Below are 18,965 nucleotides of genomic sequence, written 5' to 3'. Positions count from 1 at the left end.
TTTTCATAAAAATAATGGGAAGCACAATTATGTCTTTCTAAATTAGAGATATATAAAATAATAAATGTATACTCTTATTAGCAATTTAAACTTTTAAGATAAAACATATCATTTAAATTATGTTATTTTCATAAAAATCACGGGAATCACAATTATATTTTTCAAAACTAAAGATATATAAAATAATAAGTGTATACTCTTATTATCAATTTAAACTAAGGGGGTGGGGGGACATCATAGTCTTAGAAATCAATATCAATGTAATAATAATAGTGCAATTGTAGGACCATATAAACGAGATTCTCTGGTAAGACCAACTCCACACAGCCGATGCAAAAGAAAGAAAATTGGATGAAAGATGATTTAAAAGGATCTTTAATTCCAATTCAAAAACCGACAACTTAGACAACTGTTATCCCCCCACCCCCATGCCACCCAAAACAGAAGAAAATAAAATAAAATTAGGCAATTAACCATTTAAATGGTCCCCATAATAAAGCAAGTGACAAAAGTGACAACAATATCTCATAATATTTTATGTAAAGGATTTAATAATTCAGAATTAAATGTCTATATGCATATTGAAAATTTCTTTTTGAGTGCCACTTTCTAATAATAATTTGATTATTTTCTTGCCTTTGTTTTTTCGTGGTTAGTTAAATGATTCCCACACCACACTGCTGACAGATCATCCATCATGTGCGCATCAGTCCACCCTGTTTCTAAAGGCCGAGGCCAATTTCTATTGTTAGGTCGCTATAACGTTATACCATAATATCATTTTATTATATATTACTCCCATTTTTACACTTTTATGTACCCACTTGTATTTCAACTTTGAAATTATATATAAAATGTGTTTTTAATCCTGAATGACGGTTAACGATTAAATGATTTAATATCATGTATGTTGGTGATGGATAAGGATATATATATATATATATATATATATATATATATATATATATATATATATATATATATATAAACAAAATTTAATTTTTAGAAAATTAATTTCAACCAACGTTTGGTACGGAACCAAAAATACTTATATAAAATATATAAATAACGATAATAAAATTTTCAAATCTGAGGTTTAAAGTTTAAATTCAACTTGAAAAAAGAGAAATCCAAGTCGTGAGTATTACGACTTTAGTGTTTGAGTGTTGGAGATTTTTTCGTGTAATAAAAGAGTTAGTGTTTGAGTGGTGGAGATTTTTCGTGTAATAAAAGAGTCACATAAACACTCGGATCCAACCAATTTTCCCATAGGTGCGGTCATACACAAGTTAAGTTGAGCACAAAAGAAAGTCTCTATGCTATACAATTCAACATGTTTCAAAAGGCTCTTGTATATATAGTGGTGCAAACTCACTTCCCAAACCAATGTGGGACAAGTGCTTTTACAAAGTCTTTCCACCTTCATTTCCCAACTCAACTGGGTCTGCTTTGAGAATCAATTTCTCATTCACTAATTACCGATTTTGAGCATACAATATATCAACCTCTTCATCTCACTGCGAAGAACCCGAATTCATCTTGACCCGACCCAAATCGAAAGTAGACCCCACATATATTTGTACCACAAAATAGCCACTTTCTATGTCATTTTATGCTAAAAATTCTAACAATCCCCCACATGAATAAAAATTGATTTTCGGGATTGGGATGTGGAAAAACGACATGAATGTGCTCTACGGTTAATCCTTGTATAGCATAGGTAGGTGTTATCCTTTGAACCTTACCTTGTGAAGATATGTTGACTCTACTGGTTTTTTGGTATAGTGCTGTTTATGTAGACGATGACACATCCCACACAGGAACCTTCCATTATTCTATTCTCATGGGTGTGCTCTCTCTCACATAGGTGATTCTTTTTCGAGTATCCCGCATATTCATACATGTTAACCGACATTTGAATCATTAAGCAATAATTTCTCATTCACTTATTACTCGTTTTGAGTGTACAATATATCAATCTCTTCGTGGGGAATGAAAATTGATTTTCGAGATGTGGAAAAATCACATGGATGTGCTCTGCGGTCGATCCTTGCATAGCATAGTTAGGTGTTACCCTTTGAACTTTGTATTGTGATGATATGTTGACTCTACTGGTTTTTTGGTAGAGTATTATCCTTTGATAGTCAATAGAGATAACACCCGTTGTGAGTCTCTATGCTATACAATTCAACATGCCTCTAAAAGACTCTTGTATATATAGTGGTGCAAACCCACTTCCCAAACCAAGGTGGAACAAATGCTTTTACAAAGTCTTTACACCATCATTTTTCAACTCAAATGGATCTACTTTGATAATCAATTTCTCATTAACCCATTACCCGTTTTGAGCGTACAATATATTAATCTTTTCGTCTAACTGCGAAGAACTCGAATTTACTTTAATCCGACCCAAATTAAAAGTGGACCCCACATATATTTGTACCACAAAATAGTCACTTTCTATACCATTTTATGCTAAATATTTCAACGATGTATACGTAAATATTATCTTAATTGTTTCGCATTATTGTTAATTTTGTCCATTTCCTCAATTATTGTCATATTGGTCTCCTATTAGAATTTCATTCTTTTCAAAAAGTTAAACCCCAACCTCAAAGATCCCACACTCCGACCCGACAGAGCTCCTATTAGAATTTCATTCTTTCCACCTATTAGAATTTCATGTTAATAGGTTTGATGGTCAAGATTCCAATTTAGCAACGATGTGGAACACTTATGTATGACATTTGCTTTCGCACGATAGAAATGATTAAATCAATTAATTATCAACAACTGGTGGAGTATTTTTTTTAAGTTCATTATTAATGTCACCATAATATAATAGGTTAAGGCCGTGTTTGGTGAAATATTGGTTAGTCTATTAGTTAATTTTGACTTATTTGATCACTATTAGTTGTTTGACTTGGTTAAACAATCAATATGAGTGTTTGATTAATTAACTTTTTGTAACAACGTATTGCTCCAAAATACTAAAATTAAAAAAACTACTCAAAAGTAGCTTTTTTGATCAGCTTTTTGAGAAAGTCATTTTGTATGTAATCAGCTAACTGCTAACAACTAATTTACCAAACACTTTTCTACAATCAGTTAATGCTATCAACTAGTCAAACCCACTAACTCAATCAGCTAACAGTCATTTACCAAACACCCTCTAAATATCATTTTGGTTCATAAAATATGTAAAAATGGTCAAGTGAATCATTTAATTATAGAGATTAACTAATGCTACCCCTAGCAAGCTTTCCTGTAAATCAAAGTTAATGTTACTCAGTAAGGACCTTGTGGTCTAATGGTACCAAATTGAACTCCCACGTGAGAGGTTGTGGATTCAAGCCTTAGTGGAAGTGCTATTAGCTCTCTGACTGAGGGGCTCAAGGGTGGTTTGATGAGTCACGAACTTAAAATATTTGAACTCGAGCTCGGCTCGATTTATTTAATGATTTTTGTTGACGAGAACGAAAAATGATCATATCATAATAATATTATGACTAAATGCGGATGTTATAATAATTAAAAAAAAAAAGACTTAAAGTGAATTGTCACTTATAAATCTAAGACCAAAAATGAAATTAACTCCCTTTAGGATTCAAAATTAATCAAAATTAATTGTTAATAGGAAAATGCTTTGTTTCCTCCAAAATTTTATTCTTCTAAAATCGTCCTGATATGATTTATAATTAATGGGTGTCATAAATTCATTGATTCTAATAACTTGTTACCAATGATTAAATTGTTCAATGAAAAAGTGTCATTTCAATAGAAAATTAAAAAGAGAAAATTTTAAAGAGGTTGATAGCATCACTCTTTTTCATATATTAAAGTTTGGATGAATAGGAGCTATTCCAATTCAAATTCAAAGTAAGGTCAAGATATATTATTGTCGCTTGCGAAAGTTGTATCTAGTCCATTATGTAAACTGTACTTACCAACTCAAGTAATCTTATTGAAAAAATAACGATAATTATAAGATAATGTAATACTTACGATTGAATGCAAATATTATGACAGTGAACTCTAATACAAAATATTAGGACATCCTAATATAGTCCGTTTGAATGGGGGAATTACAATTTCACTCTCATGCAAATTTCTTTAATTTATTTGATATTTTAATTTGGATCTCATGCCTCCTCTTGCATTTCAATTTTGTGAATTTTGAGAAGAAAAAAAATACCTTTGAGACAAATTACACTTTTTTTTTTTAATATTACTGACTCTGTTATAACACTTTTTTTTTCTAACCTATAATTAATGTTTCATTTGTTGTTATAATTAGTATGAGTATCATATTTTAGTCTTTATACTATTTATTCCCTTTCAATTCTCATGGATAATGAACATTGGAATTGAAATTCCTAGTAATTTGACAAACCAAACATTAAATTTTAAATTCTCAATTTATTCTCACAATATTTCTCTCTCATGGAATTACAATTCATTTCCCCCTTAATAGCCACCTGCAACCAAACATCCTATTAATTAACCATGGCTTGACTCACTGGTTCAGTAGGCCATATTTGATGCAAGAGACCAAGTTCAAAACTCGGCAACGGCAGTGTGGGGATTATATGCCCAAAATGAACTGATCCCTTGTGCGCACCTGCATTTGACCATGTCAATTGAGCTACAGAATTACTGTGGTTTACATCCTTCCAAATGCTCCATCAGACCCGTGGAGTTGGAAATTGAACCTTTTAAGGCAAGAGTCAAGATTGACCAGATTCTACTTATACAAATTAAAATCAATTGAAATGTAGTAAATACAGTGCATTTAGCATTATTGGTGTTTGACGAAAAAAGAAAAAAATCAAGAAATTAATGTACATACTGTTGTCGCTACTAGATATTAATTTAGTTAGACAACTAATCAATTATTCTGCATACCAGAATTTTATCAAAGGTTGGAGTGGAGTGGTGTACTTTGCTTTGAGAGCCTTTTTGGGTTGTTGCCAACCAGAACATACTACCAGATCATCATCCTTTTCCCTTTCTAGCTAGTACCCATCTTCTACCATACTATACAAATACACCTTTCTTTTCATTCAAAACCTGTTGAGTAGTGGATCTCTGTATAGTAGCAAGAAGATCATCATTCTCACCTCCGATCCTTTTTTATGTTTTTTCTTTGATTCAATCATACCCATCATCCATGGCTACTGATGAATCTACAGTTCCTTCTGTTCATCCCTCTGAGGTAACCTTCTTTACAGTGTTTTCCCCTTCTCTTTGGTATATTTATATGTGCATACATATATACTTTACATGTATATATATATGTATCATCTGAACTGATGAGAATTTTGAGAAAGACCCTTTCTTCTGCTTCAACAGTTATGTGTTTTTGTTTCCTTTTCTTGAATATTTTGGTTAGAAAAAAAAAAAAAAAAAAAAAAAAAAAAAAACTTTTTGAAGCTCTTGCTTGATATATAGTTAACAGATAGCAGCATAAAAAATGTTGGTATTCATTGGGTACTTAGTATAAATTTGTGAGTTAATTAAAGCAGATCATCAGGGCAGGTTATATGAAATGATATAAATTTTGGTAAAAGGAAAGTTAGTACAATTAAGTTTTTGGCTGTTTGGTTAAAATCTTAGCTTGATAAAGAAGCAAGCTGGGAAGGTAAAGCTAAGGCTTTTACTTATTTTATGAGTTTCATGCTTTAATTTCCACCTAATAATAGCTTTTAGCTGGCTGATGATAGAAAGTTGAAACCCCCAAAGATGAAATTTTGTATACTTTAATTAATTTCTTCTCCAAGAAGCAGCCTACTAGCCTAGCTGGAGTTTTGTTAGCATCTTGTTATTGAGTGTATAATATTTTGCCTTTTACACTTTTTGTTTCATCTTTTGTATGACTACTTTTACTTTTGATAGCAGGAGGTTGCTTCGGTTTTACTCTTCCTAGGATAGTTTAATTTGTGAATGATCATATCCCCATATGTGTTTATTGTAGCAGGCAGAGAAGGAAGTTAAAACAATGGAACAAGACAACGTCGCTGCGCCTCATCAACTTAAGGAAAGCGGGGAGGAGGCGGTGAAAGGCGAGGAAGTAGAGAAAAATGGTGAAGCTCCTCCTCCTCCTCCAACTAGTGAGGTGGTGGTGGAAGATGAGAAGAAGGCGGGGGAGGAAGAGGTGAAACCCGAGGGTGAGGGCGAGGAAGAGAATCCAAAAGGTGAGGTAATTGAAGTGGAGAAGAGTAGTGGCATTGAGGAAGAGAAGAAGCCGCCTAAAGGTGAGGTAATTGAAGTGGAGAAGAGTGGCATTGAGGACGAGAAGCCTAAAGGTGAGGAATTGCCTTGTGTCGTCGAACAAGTGGAAAAAGCCGAGGATGGTGAAGGGAAGCCTCAAGGTGAGGATTTAGCTGCTGTAGTTGAAGAGGGCGGGGAAGCGAAGCCGCCTAAGGGCGAGGAATTACCCATTATGGAGGAGGTGAAAACAACTAATGTTGATGATGAAGAGAAGCCTAAAGTTGAGGACTTGGGAAAAGGCAATGAGGAAGAGAAGCCCAAAGTTGAGGACTTGGGAAAAGGCAATGAGGAAGAGAAGCCCAAAGTTGAGGACTTGGGAAAAGGCAATGATGAAGAGAAGCCCAAAGTTGAGGACTTGGGAAAAGGCAATGATGAAGAGAAGCCCAAAGTTGAGGACTTGGGAAAAGGCAATGAGGAAGAGAAGCCTAGTTGTGATGAATTGCCTGTAATTTTAGAGGCAATAAAAGTTGAAGATAAGGGTGAGGAGTTGGCTGCCATTGAAGAAGAGGCGAAAAAGCCCGACGAGGAAGCCAAACCTAAAGGTGAGGGGGAGTTAGCCATAACTGAAGAGGTGAAAACAGGTGATGATGTTGAAGAAAAGCCTAAAGTTGAGGATTTAGGTGCCATTGAAGAGGTGGAAAAGGGCATTGTGGAAGAGAAGCCTATTTGTGATGAATTGCCTGTAATTGCAAAAACAGTTGAAGAGGAAGAGGAAGAGAAGCCTAAAGAAGAACAGCAAATTAGTCTTCAAGTCCCTTCAATTGAACCAGAAGAAAAGATTGAAGACCAGATTCCAGCTTCTACTGAAGAGGCTGCTAAGGAGCCTGATCAAACCACTCCTGAAATACCAATCGACCACGAGGCCAAACCCGTGGCAGCTGAAGAAGATGTCGAAAAGCCACTAGACGAATCGATAAAGGATGCTGACCAAGTAGTGGGGCAACCAAAAACAGTCGAGGTTCCGGTTCCTGAACCAAAAACAGTCCAAGAAACGAAAGGGCAGGAAGAAAAACTGCCAGCTAAAGAACAAGATTCGGAAGCTCCAGAACCCGCTGTTGTTGTGAAAGAGGAAACTGCAGTAACCGAAAAACCCCTGGAGCAGGTTACCACTCCCCAGAAGGCAGAGGTTTTCGCTGACAAAATTGAAGACGTCGAAGAACCTCAACTAGTACTACCTCAGCTTGCTCAATGCTTAGAGCAAGAGACACAAACCGAGACAAAACAACACCAACTTACTGCACCAAAAACTGATCAAGAAGTCGAGAAAGTGCAGGAAGCTAAGGAGACTGCAGAAGTAGAAGAAAAACAAGAGAAAATTGATCAGGACGAGGAAGAAAAAACTATCGAACCATCTGAAAATCCTCCTCCAGAGGAAGCTGCTCAAGTCAAGACTGTTTCTCGAGACACTGAAAATAAAGAAGCCGAGGCAACAGAAGTGGAGAAGAAGGTAGATGCAGCCACAGCAATTGAAGACGCCCAAAAGCCACAGACACAAGTGAAAGAAGAGGTGGCTCGGGCTCCTGAAGCTGCAAAACACGACGAATCCAAAGATGGCAATGACAAGAAAGACGATAACGTTGTTCTTGTGAAGGCAAAGCAATCAAACATCATGTCAAAGGTTAAGCAAACGCTCGTCAAAGCAAAGAAAGCAATCATTGGGAAATCCCCCAGTCCAAAAACCGAAACAAAATAAGAAGCAGAAAGAGGTAACAATGGCTATATATATATATATATATATATATATATATATATATATATATATATATATATATATATATATATAATGATCAGAAATCGCAAGTAGTAACATACTTGTCAAGTGTGCTCTTTTATTCTCATTTTATTTATTTATTTTTTGCCAAATTTGTGCTGTTGGTTTGTTGCATGATCAGTGGTTGTTGTCCTAGGTATAGTACTACAGGAATGTTTTTCTTGATACATTTGCAAACTAGAAGGGTGGGTTGATTTTCTCTGCTTTCTTTCTTTTCGTTTTGCCTCTATTCATTTGGTTTGTGTGTTGATGATGCAAGAACATATTGGATTAATTTGTTGAGGATATGATGTACATAAAGTTTGATTAAATTTGTGATTTGTGAATATTGTTATAGTTCCAATATATGATAATGAATATTCATCTGTTGCATGGAAAAGCTAAGATTCATTGTTAAATTCTTTTTACACCATGTACTTCTTAGATATTTACAGCAAGGGGAAATCAATCACAACTGTGTAGATCATACTATCAAGTAATGTATATTCAGTATATAAATAATGTATTTTTACTTGTAGTATATTAAAAATATACATTATATTCAAGAAAAGTACATTATTTGAGTACTAAAAGTACATTATTTTGTATAATATACATTCAATATACAAATAGTGTACTTTTAGCATACTAAAAATGTTTTTTTGTTATGGTGCACATAGCACTATGTCAACCATAGTCCACATAATAATTTGTCTCAAAATCATAATAGGGTGAAAAAGTCCACAACCAAGCACACTCTTAATATATGCCTTTTTTTCTTTTTTTTGCCCATGGACAGCTCAACTGGTCATAGTAGTAAAGTTTGGGAAGAATGACCACAAATCGAGTCTTATCAGCGGTACTGAACCTCCCAAATGCTCTTGTTGAGAAGAATATATGCCTTTTGTTTAAAAATGACCAGTAAATAGACTGGCCCACCCAAACAAGTTGACCGTGGACTAAACTTCGAATTAACCTGTTCGTTTTACACTTCTAAGTCAGACTAATTAATATTTTTGTCATTTTAAATTTCATCTTGACCTAATTCCTCGTATAAAACCATAGATGTAGAAAATATTTGCACTACTAATGTCTAAGAATAAAGAAATCCAGTGGTACTACACCAATTAAATATTGAATCAACAATATTAATAATGAAAGTTGGTGGCAAAAATGCAAATAGGCCAAACAGCACAAAAGAATGTAACAGGATAGTGGTCTTCCAAAAGAGACTCATGACTCATTTATCAGCACTCAAATGTTCATGGGTTCTCTCTACACTTGGTTCATCACTTAATGCTGCAATCCCTATAATGCATCACCTACATGTGCAATAAATTCAGCCACAGTAGTTGTTGGTAGTCCAAGGAAGATAATGATATCAAATTGATGGACACGTTCGTACTATATCACATTTCATAAAATTCTCTCTTTTATCTAACTCTAAATAAAACTCGTAGAAATGTACAGAATAAGCAAACTTTTACATGTTTTAAAAGTTATTAGTAGAGATGAATAGATGATCAAAGTTCCGATTCCAGTTCAGAATCAGCGACTCTGGTTCCAGAAATAACTAAACCGGAACCAAAATTTTATATAAAGGTTTCGGTTCCAATTCTGGTTCGTGAACCAGGGGTTTCGGTTTGAACCGTCAGTTCAAACATGATTTTTTTTTTTTTTTTTTTTTGTAAAATTTTATGTTCTATTTTAAAATGTCCAAATTCTACAATTAATTTTATCATTCTAAAATTTTTGAAAATGCCTATATATTTTGTTTTAAATATTTTAGTATTATACAAAGTTAACAAACACTCCGTAATAAATATAAAATTGGGAAAATTTCAATTTTAGTCCACTGACTATTGGGGTTGTGTTAATTGCAACACTTGATTTTCAAAAGTGTTAATTTAGTACTTTGACTATGCAATTTTTATCAATTTTAGTCACTCCGGCCAAATTACCGGCCAAATGTGACCGGAAAATTTTTAATAGTAACATAATGAGGGCAAGTTGGTCTTTTCATCTTCTCTGTTCTTCTTCTCCATCGTGCTTCTTCCAGGTGCATCTGTTCTTCTTCTCTTTTCATCTTTTCATCAACCACATCCGTGTTCCACTGCTCCTCTTCTCCGACATCCCTCTCGTCGGCGGGCGGTTTCACTTTCTACCCCTCGACGGCTCCAAAGCATTTAGACCAAAAAAATTGGCAACAATGGCTTCAACCACATCCGTGATCCTCTTCTCCGACATCCCTCTCAGATTGTGTTGCAGAGGTGGTGGTTGATTGCGATGACGCTGGAGAGGTTGAGCTTCGCCGTCGGGATGGTGTTGGCCAAAACCTGCAGCGACTGTGTTGCAGAGGTGGTGGTTAATGGCGGTGACTCTGGAGAGGTTGAGCTTCGTCGTCGGGAAGGTGCTAGCCAAAACCTGTAGCTCGAAGGTGAGGAGGCAACCGAATTCCGACAAGCATCCCTTTTTAAAGGGCTGGGCCACCGCCGCGGTGGGAACCATCGATGTTATGGCGAAGCCTAAGGGCAGAAGAGAAACACTGGAGGGGTCATCACCGCTCATGGCAAGCTAGAGGGGTCATCGCCGCTCATGGCAAGCTGGAGGGGTCATTGCCGTCTATGGTGGCGTGGCAGCCGGATTCATCGTCGTACACAACCAGGCTGTCGGATTCATCGTCGTCATCGCCGGAATCACCAAGCATCACTTTCCCAATTCAGAGTTAACATAAAATGACTATTTTGCCCATTTCATTTAAGATTAATTGTTGATTAAAAATTTTCCGGTCACATTTGGCCGGAAATTCGGCCGGAGTGACCAAAATTGATAAAAATTGCATAGTCAAAGTACTAAATTAACACTTTTGAAAGTCAGGTGTTGCAATTAACACAACCCCAATAGTCAGTGGACTAAAATTGAAATTTTCTCTATAAAATTTAATGAAATTCATATACTAGTATAGTAGTATCATAGTATGGCCTATTGGCCTTAATTGCTAGATAAATCGATTCATAATAAAATGTTTTAGACTCTAATACGAAACATTTTATTGAATAACAATATAATTTTATAATTTTTCACTTTATTAAATAACGATATAATTTCAAATTTTTTAATCATCTCCAATATTCTTCCAAAAGAGGTTGAACCCCAACCTTAAAGGCCCCTACATCCCGGTCCGACAGAGCATTTGGGAGAAAAAGTATTGGAGTGCTTATAGTGTTTACAAGTTACAATATCTCTCTCTTTTCTTTCCTTAAAAAAAAAAAAAAAGAATTTCAATTTGGAATCAGAACCGACTGGTTCCGATTCCACAAATGACCAAACCGGAACCGCAAGTTTATATAAAGGTTCCGGTTCCAATTCCGGTTCGTGAACTAGGGGTTCCGATTTGAATCGCCGGTTCAAACAAGATTTTTTTTTTTCTTTTGTAAAATTATATGTTCTATTTTAAAATGTCCAAATTCTACAATTAATTTTATCATTCTATAATTTTTAAAAATGTCTATATATTTAGTATAAATATATTTATATTTATTTAGTTTTAAATATTTTAATATTATAAAAAGTTAACAAATAATAAATATAAAGTTTTAAATATTTTAATATTATACAAAGTTAACAAACACTCGTGGTAAATATAAAATGTAATGAAATTCATATACTAGTATAGTAGTATCATAGTATGGCCTATTGGCCTTTATTGCTAAAAAAAATCAATTTATGATAAAATGTTTTAGACTCTAATACAAAACATTTTATTGAATAACAATATAATTTTATAATTTTTCACTTTATTAACTAATGATATAATTTTATAATTTTTCATCATTTCTAATATTGTATTTAGTACTGAAATGCTTAGTGTTTACAAGTTACAACATCTCTCTCTTTTCTTTCCTTTTCTCTTTAAAAAGAGAAAAAAAAAAATTCCGATTTGGAATCGGAACCGACCCCGGCCGGTCAGTTCCAAACCAGAACCGGCAGTTCCGGTTCCTGATTTTAGCGAAGCGAAACCCTATGGGTTCCAGTTTGGTTTCTACAGTGCACGGTTCGGTTCGAACCGTGGTCATCCCTAGTTATTATTGTTTCCTTTATGAATGCATTAGAGCATCCATAATAGTGGTTTTTTTTTTTTTTTTTTTTTTTTTTGGTTTTTTAAGAGTTTTTATAATTGTGATTAGGAAAGAGAATATGGAATGAGAGAAAAAAAAAATTGATTTTTTATATGTGATTTTTTGCTGATTTTTACCAGTTGGCGGCCACTCTGACACGTCAAACACACTTGATGGGCATTTCTTTCTTCTTTTTGTTTAGTCTACTCCTGCAAAACCTTTTAGAAAATTTTCTCCAAAATTTGATCTCCACATCAGTGTTCTTCTTCCATACCAATTTTTTCCATTGCCAAAAACCAACAAAAAACTGCTGATATTGATGCTCTAGACATTTATTTCTAACATAATTCTTATTTTAATTAATGACTAATGACTAACACTATTGGTTGTTATTAAATTTTATTAGATTTTGAGATTTAGAGATATGTGAGGGTTTTCAAAAAAAGAGATATGTGAGGAACATTCAAGAATAGGACAATACAATTCCACATCAAAATCAAATTTGCTAAGGCCTTGTAATCAAGCGGCATAAAGTGACTCTCCCAAATGAGAGTTCATGGGTTCGAATCTCAGTGGAGGTGGTATTAACTAACTCGTTAGCCGACTCGTTAGCCTTCCATAGACTGAAAGAGCATTATATGAACAGATACTACATGCAACACGGTCAATAGTACTGAAAAAAAAAAAAAAAAAAAGTTTCCACAAACACCACATGTACTTGTATGAATTATAATAGACATGACAAAGAATGTTTCTGCTGATTGTCTTCATCAATGTGAGAATTTCCAGTCTCCGAAAGGCAGGTAAAACACACACTTATAACAAAGCAAAGATAAACATACACTATAGACACCATATTCTGCTGAAAATGTATAAACTTTTGCACTGCCATTATTCATTACAAATTCGGTTATACATCTGATGGACATGAAAGCACTGGGAAGAGATCATACTGAAGGAGGAAGGAAAAAGGATCCACCCAAACTGCCTAAGTTATGATCAATGTACAAATACAAAGCCTCATTCTAACAGGGCGTTGAATCTCCTTTGAGTGGAGGCAGGGACTAATAGTGCCAAAATCAGTCCCTTTCACTAATCACATCATATAGTGCCCACTGCTAATCAGAAGCTGCATAAAAAAAAATAATAATAATAAAAAATCGGTTCTTTCAGTTCAGCTGCTCTTATTAAATCCCTACATAAGCATAGACATGCTCACATGGATGCCTAAATTACAAAAGACGGCCCCTCTATTAACGACTGGGGTGATGAAACATTCAAACAGAGAATGAGCTTGTTCAGTTCAAAATGGCATAGTGAAAGGATTACTCATCTGTCATTATATATGTTTGTCTCAAAGATTTAGATAATTTGATGTCCCACACCCATGTCCACCTCTAGTTTATCCCCACCGTTTGGGATTCAACGTGGGACTAACAACCCTGTTAAGAGTCCCACATCAAAGAAAATAGAGAATATATAGGTTTATAAGGCCATGGATTAGACTAGCTAATTGATTGGATTCAGTCTTTTAGTGTGGTTTCACTGGTTTGACCCATGTGCATTATAGCCCAGTTGAGTGACCTTGGCCCAATTATAACACCCCCTATGCCAGGAACTAAACAATCCCACAAATCAACAATGCTTAACTTCATTTTCGTGTCATTTCCCACTAAGATAGAGGAAGCCATTTGTAAAAGAAAAAACTCACCAGCTTCACTGCCAGTTGAGCTCGTGAAGTTAACGGTTGGGTTGTCACAATCATGAAGTAGTTGATCACCATTTTGCACCATTTTGTCATAATTAGTCATCTTTCCTGAAATAACCACTACGCTTTCCTCTACAATGAGAAGTAATGAGGCATATTTTAGAAATTATGAGGTAAAAAGATTATAATAATAATAAATTGATGACTAGTAATGCAACATATATGAAATCACACCTTGGTAGCTTATAAACGGTCAATAAGTGATGAATAGGCACACACCTGAGATGATGTTTGATTTATTGATCGATTGGGGTCGGTATTGTTCATCAGTTGTGAGCTCTTGGTCTTTACGAGATCCTCAGGTTTCAATGTAGCAGATGTACATGGGACTTCTACTTGAATTCCCATCCTTGAGGCACCCATACCCACAGCTGAACTACGGGCAGGTTGCCCTGATTTAGAAATGGTAGGTGCTTTTGGGATTGATATGGGAATACCTAGACCGGGATGTCCAAAAACTGGAAAATTAGATGCAGCTATTCCTGGAAAGGTACTAGGCCCGGAAAATGGCAGGGAAGACAGTTGTACTCGTTGCATAGGGGATATTGGAAATAAAGGATATCCAGGGGATCTACCGTTCATTTCATGTATACCCATACCAAAACCCATTCCCATTCCCACTCCCATTCCCATTCCCATTCCCATCCCAAGACCCATAGGAGGAAAATATGGCATCTGAGTGGCATGCATACCCGCTGGATATATAATTGGAGGTACACAAAAACCTGCTCCCATTGACATAATCTGCATTAAGTTGGTATTCACTGTCAATGGACCTATGTTTATATGTATTCTTATACAATATGAAAAGAAATTTGAAATGCCAGGCTGCAAAGGTCAACAAATTGTGAAGCTAATAAAGATTAGCAGATGAAGGAAGATTTATATGTTGATTGTTAAGAATCCCAGATTAAAAATATAAGAACGAACATATGGGTTTATAAGGTCATGTGTTAAACTAACTAATTGATTGGATTCGATATTTTAGTGTGGTTTGGCGCTTGTGCATTATAGTCCAATCTTAGATTATTATTATAACATGATATCAGAGCTTGTTCAGTCCACTTTGTGTCCAAAGCTCTAACGGTAAACCAAACATTGTCCATTTCATGTCATTTTATCGGTTAAGTAATCTGGAAATGGACAATGAAATATTCCTCTTTAGACATTTGGAAATTTAACAAAATTAAGCAATGGAAATCAACAGAGAAACTCCACTTTACCTGCAATTGAAATTGAAGTGTCTTCAAATACTCAATAGCTTCATCAAGCATTGAAGCTTTATCCGTCTGGAAATAAGATGCAAATAATAAACATGTTACTTCAAAGAGGACAACTCCAATATGATTGATTTGGGTAAGCTACTTTTATCAGCATGACCAATAGTGAAGGAAATAGTTTCTATTTTTATGAATGAGTTAATTCCAGCGTAGGTCCCTTATCTTTAGTGGCAATTCCACATTAAGTCTCAGACTATTGTTTTTGCCATTTAACACCCCAGACTATGGACTAAATTGAACAAAACATTATAGTATAGGGATCTCATATGTACTTTGACCAAAAAACCATTACACTGAGTCCCCCAGTGTAAAAATTATGCCCAATAATGTGGGATGTTAAATGACAAAAACGATAGTCTAGAACTAAATGTGGAATTGTCACAAAAGACAAGGGACATCCGCTGAAATTAACTCTTATGAATTTCCTACCTTAAAGCTTGGAGCAATCTACTATTTTTAGTAAATATTTGTAGACTGAAGGCACACACAGAAAAAGTCGGTGAGCCAACATCAATAATGAGACAGTTTTATTACCTTATTGCAGTTAGGTATGAGTTCCTGTAATGCACGCATCTTTTCATTGATCCTGTCCCTCCGCCGCTGTTTGCAATTTTTTGTTAATAAGTATCCATTTATACGGTTTAGGGTAAAAAAAAAAAGCAGCTGTATAAATAAGAATCTAGCATGAGGTAATTATCATTTCTCAGATGGTTTTCCTTACTCTTTCAGATAGGTTGTGCACTTGTGCCGCTCGGCTTCTTTTTGACCCAGTACCTCCTCGAACAGGAGCTTCTGTTCTCACATCGAGAGATTCTTCTTCAATATCCTGAACACAAAATTGTATTGTGGTGACATCGTAAAAATAGACTATGTAATGACATTAAGGGAAAGAGATATTCAACACCATAACATACTTCACTTTGGCTTCCAGACTCGAGATCACAATATTTTCTTTTTAAAGTATAGGACTGATCGTTTGAAGTTCTCTCTGGACTACTGCCGGAGCATACAGAAGAACAAACGGCCCCAGGTTCAACAGCTTTATCACCACCTAAGACTCCTTTGTTCACAACTGGATCAATGGGTTGACCATACTGGTTATTGTTATTGTTATTGTTATTCTTTTTCATATCCTCACTCAAAGACGTATCATGAGTCTTGGCAATAACTGGTCTGTGGTCGATCTTAAAACATTGTAAATCAGGCTGATTGTGACGGTCCATTTCCCTTTTTGAGGTGCTACATGTTTGAGCAGGTGCAGGATTTACAGGATTACGCCAATTTGCACTTAGCTCTTTCTCTTTATTTTCTATTGCAGGTGAAGCCGCAATGTTCCCAGTATTAGCTCGGGCATGTGAAACTGGTCTTGAGAAATGAGAGAAATTTAATAAACCGGGGGGGCCTCTTCCCAGAATGCTTGATTCTTGCTTCTGCATCTTCGTATCCACTGAATCTCGCAAAATAGAATCTTGGTTGTTGCTGGCATTACTAATTCCGATATCTGATCCCAGGGATGGAACTGATGGGTGGTGAGCTTTATAAGACCACGAAGGGAACAGCCCAAATCTATTATCATTTCTCGGTGATGAATTATTCACTGCCATCAGATTAGAACCATCTGTCTTATCCATCGAAACGAAATTATTTTGTGCAGGAAGTTCGTTTGCTGACAGACCAGATGCTTCAGGTACTACTCCAGAACTATATTCATACTGCAGACTATTGTTATTTAGCGAGTAATTTAACCAAGGCACAATCTCGTCATCCTGGCTCAAATCCATTTCATTGGTGGGTACAGATAACGCCATTTCATCCATTAAAAACGCCTTTCCTCGGATCCCCCGGGAGGAGGGATTTTCTTTAGGCTTGTCTCGAATCACGGGCATTTCCGAGGATAGATTGTTAGAAGTAGGATTCCTCTTACCTCTGCTCGACTGACCTTGCATAACAATCTGGCCATTTTCCCATACTAGCTCAACCACTTCATTTTCTAAACTGCAAATCAACCCAAGCAGAAGTCTCAAAACATCGCAACATTAAAAACAAAAACAAAAACAAAAACAAAAACAAGACAACTAGCTATTGATCCATTTCCCATTACCACCAACAAGATCAAGATGGATGGATAATAATAGATCAGATTTTACTCACAAATCGGGCGAAGATGAAGCTGTTTTTGGCTCCCCAAACTCAAGATTATGCAACTTCAAAAACTCAGAGAGAGGCATGGTGGAAAGGTGAATAATCACTGCACAAAACTTCCCTTCACTTCAGCCATTATTTGCTGTCTTCTTCAATGCTATCTTTTCTTTCTTTCTAATAATAGCTGCACAGTTCCAAAACCCCATAACCCAAATTAAAATACTACAACCTCCATATACTGGTGTCCTAATCAGTAAAGAATTATATAAAATCCACAACAGTGATATGATGAAACATTTAATTTAACCTAGTCAAAACCTATATATGTTTTTACAATACTCATAATAGCCTATCAATTTCAGGCTTTCAGCTTCTCTTGTGTTTAAAAAAACACATAAATCAATTTGAATCATTAGAAGATAAACCCCCATAGCACCCACACAATATTTTCTAAATTAATCACCAATTTACAATATTTTTATCAACTAATTAACAGAAACCAACCATCAAAAGAAAAGAAAACAAATATAAGTAAACAAAACGTAAACCCACCTCTTAAACATCATCAAAAAAGCAACTCAAGCTCCAATACCACCTCCAGTAGATGCAATCTTTTCAAGATTTCCACTGCACTGTATCAGTAATAATTTTTTATTTTATTTTATTATTATACTAATTATTATTTGAAATTCACCAACAACAAGTGGCATTCCACATGTTTTTCTAGCTTTCCCAAAAAAGAGGAGTGCAAGTTTTAGAGCTCCAAGAAGAGAAGAAAAAAATATGTATTCTTCTTGTAGAGGGAAAGAGAGTATTTCTTAGAAGGTGGCTGAAAAGCTCTCCTTTCTTTTTCTTTTTCTTTTTCTTTTTTTTTTTCTGGGAATTTATCTTAGGCATTAACCATACTCAAGAGAAGTAGAATTAGTAAAGTCCTTCACCATGGTTTATTTTGTCAAATTTCAACTTTTCTTCTCTCAAAATGTTGAATCTCCAACCCTAAGGATTTTCGTAGTTCGACCTGATAAAACATTTAGGAGAATATAAATTACGGTGACTCAATGACTCAGTAAACAAAGCCAAATATTAGTACTGTCAAGGTTCAAACATTAATCTCTTATCCCGAGTACTGAATCATTGAACTAAGTCCATATCGCATCAAATTCCAACTTTAATTTTGGGAGTTGAGGATGATAGATCATGTTCGAAATGAACGGGACAAGTGGTAGAGGGACCTACTCTTTAATGCATATCGTTAGCACTATGTCTAACATCAACGTTTTCACATTAATTCTTGTTCCACTCACATAACTATTGTATTTCTTTTGGTCTTTAACTTCAAAATTAATCAAATTTAATTTTCAATTATTAAAGAAAAAATGCATCACATGTCCGTTTATAAAATTGTAAAATAATTTTTAAAAAATATTTTTTTTTTCAAAAAATACTTTTATTTTTTAGTATTTAGTTGAAAGTTAGAAAATTATACTTTTTTCTTTAACTGAAAATTAGAAAATGATTTTTATTTACTTTATTTTTTGAAAAAATTAACAGAAAGAATATTATAGAGTTATTTTTGTTATAAAATGCTAATTATTTTAATAATGATAATAATAATTGTAATACACAAAAATTAATAA

General features: G+C 34.9%; 2 protein-coding genes across 4 annotated transcripts; one reads left to right on the top strand and one right to left on the bottom strand.

The window, feature by feature from the left end:
• The first annotated feature begins 4,907 nt into the window (after positions 1 to 4,907).
• Positions 4,908 to 8,420, top strand: LOC109174581 (titin). 2 transcript variants are annotated; one of them, XM_019323803.1, is made up of 4 exons: positions 4,908 to 5,215; positions 5,975 to 6,635; positions 6,678 to 7,988; positions 8,039 to 8,420. In XM_019323803.1, the coding sequence occupies exons 1-3, from the start codon at positions 5,171 to 5,173 to the stop codon at positions 7,961 to 7,963; spliced, it is 1,992 nt and encodes a 663-aa protein (XP_019179348.1). In that variant the 5' UTR covers positions 4,908 to 5,170; the 3' UTR covers positions 7,964 to 7,988; positions 8,039 to 8,420. The 2 variants fall into 2 exon arrangements, with proteins under 2 accessions (XP_019179348.1, XP_019179349.1); XM_019323804.1 differs by having other exon boundaries at positions 4,909 to 5,215; positions 5,978 to 6,635.
• Positions 8,421 to 12,838: 4,418 nt separating this feature from the next.
• On the bottom strand, positions 12,839 to 18,162 carry LOC109174582 (transcription factor PIF3-like). Of its 2 annotated transcripts, none has more exons than XM_019323805.1 (9): positions 17,881 to 18,162; positions 17,338 to 17,512; positions 16,101 to 17,181; positions 15,908 to 16,012; positions 15,721 to 15,786; positions 15,130 to 15,195; positions 14,126 to 14,650; positions 13,850 to 13,978; positions 12,839 to 13,267 (listed from the first exon to the last, which is right to left on the bottom strand). In XM_019323805.1, the coding sequence occupies exons 2-8, from the start codon at positions 17,412 to 17,414 to the stop codon at positions 13,967 to 13,969; spliced, it is 1,932 nt and encodes a 643-aa protein (XP_019179350.1). In that variant the 5' UTR covers positions 17,415 to 17,512; positions 17,881 to 18,162; the 3' UTR covers positions 12,839 to 13,267; positions 13,850 to 13,966. The 2 variants fall into 2 exon arrangements, with proteins under 2 accessions (XP_019179350.1, XP_019179351.1); XM_019323806.1 differs by lacking the exon at positions 17,881 to 18,162 and adding an exon at positions 17,249 to 17,261 and having other exon boundaries at positions 17,340 to 17,410.
• Between the last annotated feature and the right edge of the window lie 803 nt (positions 18,163 to 18,965).

Source organism: Ipomoea nil, unplaced genomic scaffold, assembly GCF_001879475.1.
Source record: "Ipomoea nil cultivar Tokyo-kokei standard unplaced genomic scaffold, Asagao_1.1 scaffold0642, whole genome shotgun sequence".
In the NCBI taxonomy this organism is placed as follows: domain Eukaryota; kingdom Viridiplantae; phylum Streptophyta; class Magnoliopsida; order Solanales; family Convolvulaceae; genus Ipomoea; species Ipomoea nil.
The sequence above is the reverse complement of the archived record's forward strand: the minus strand, read 5'-3'. Positions and strand labels throughout refer to the sequence as shown.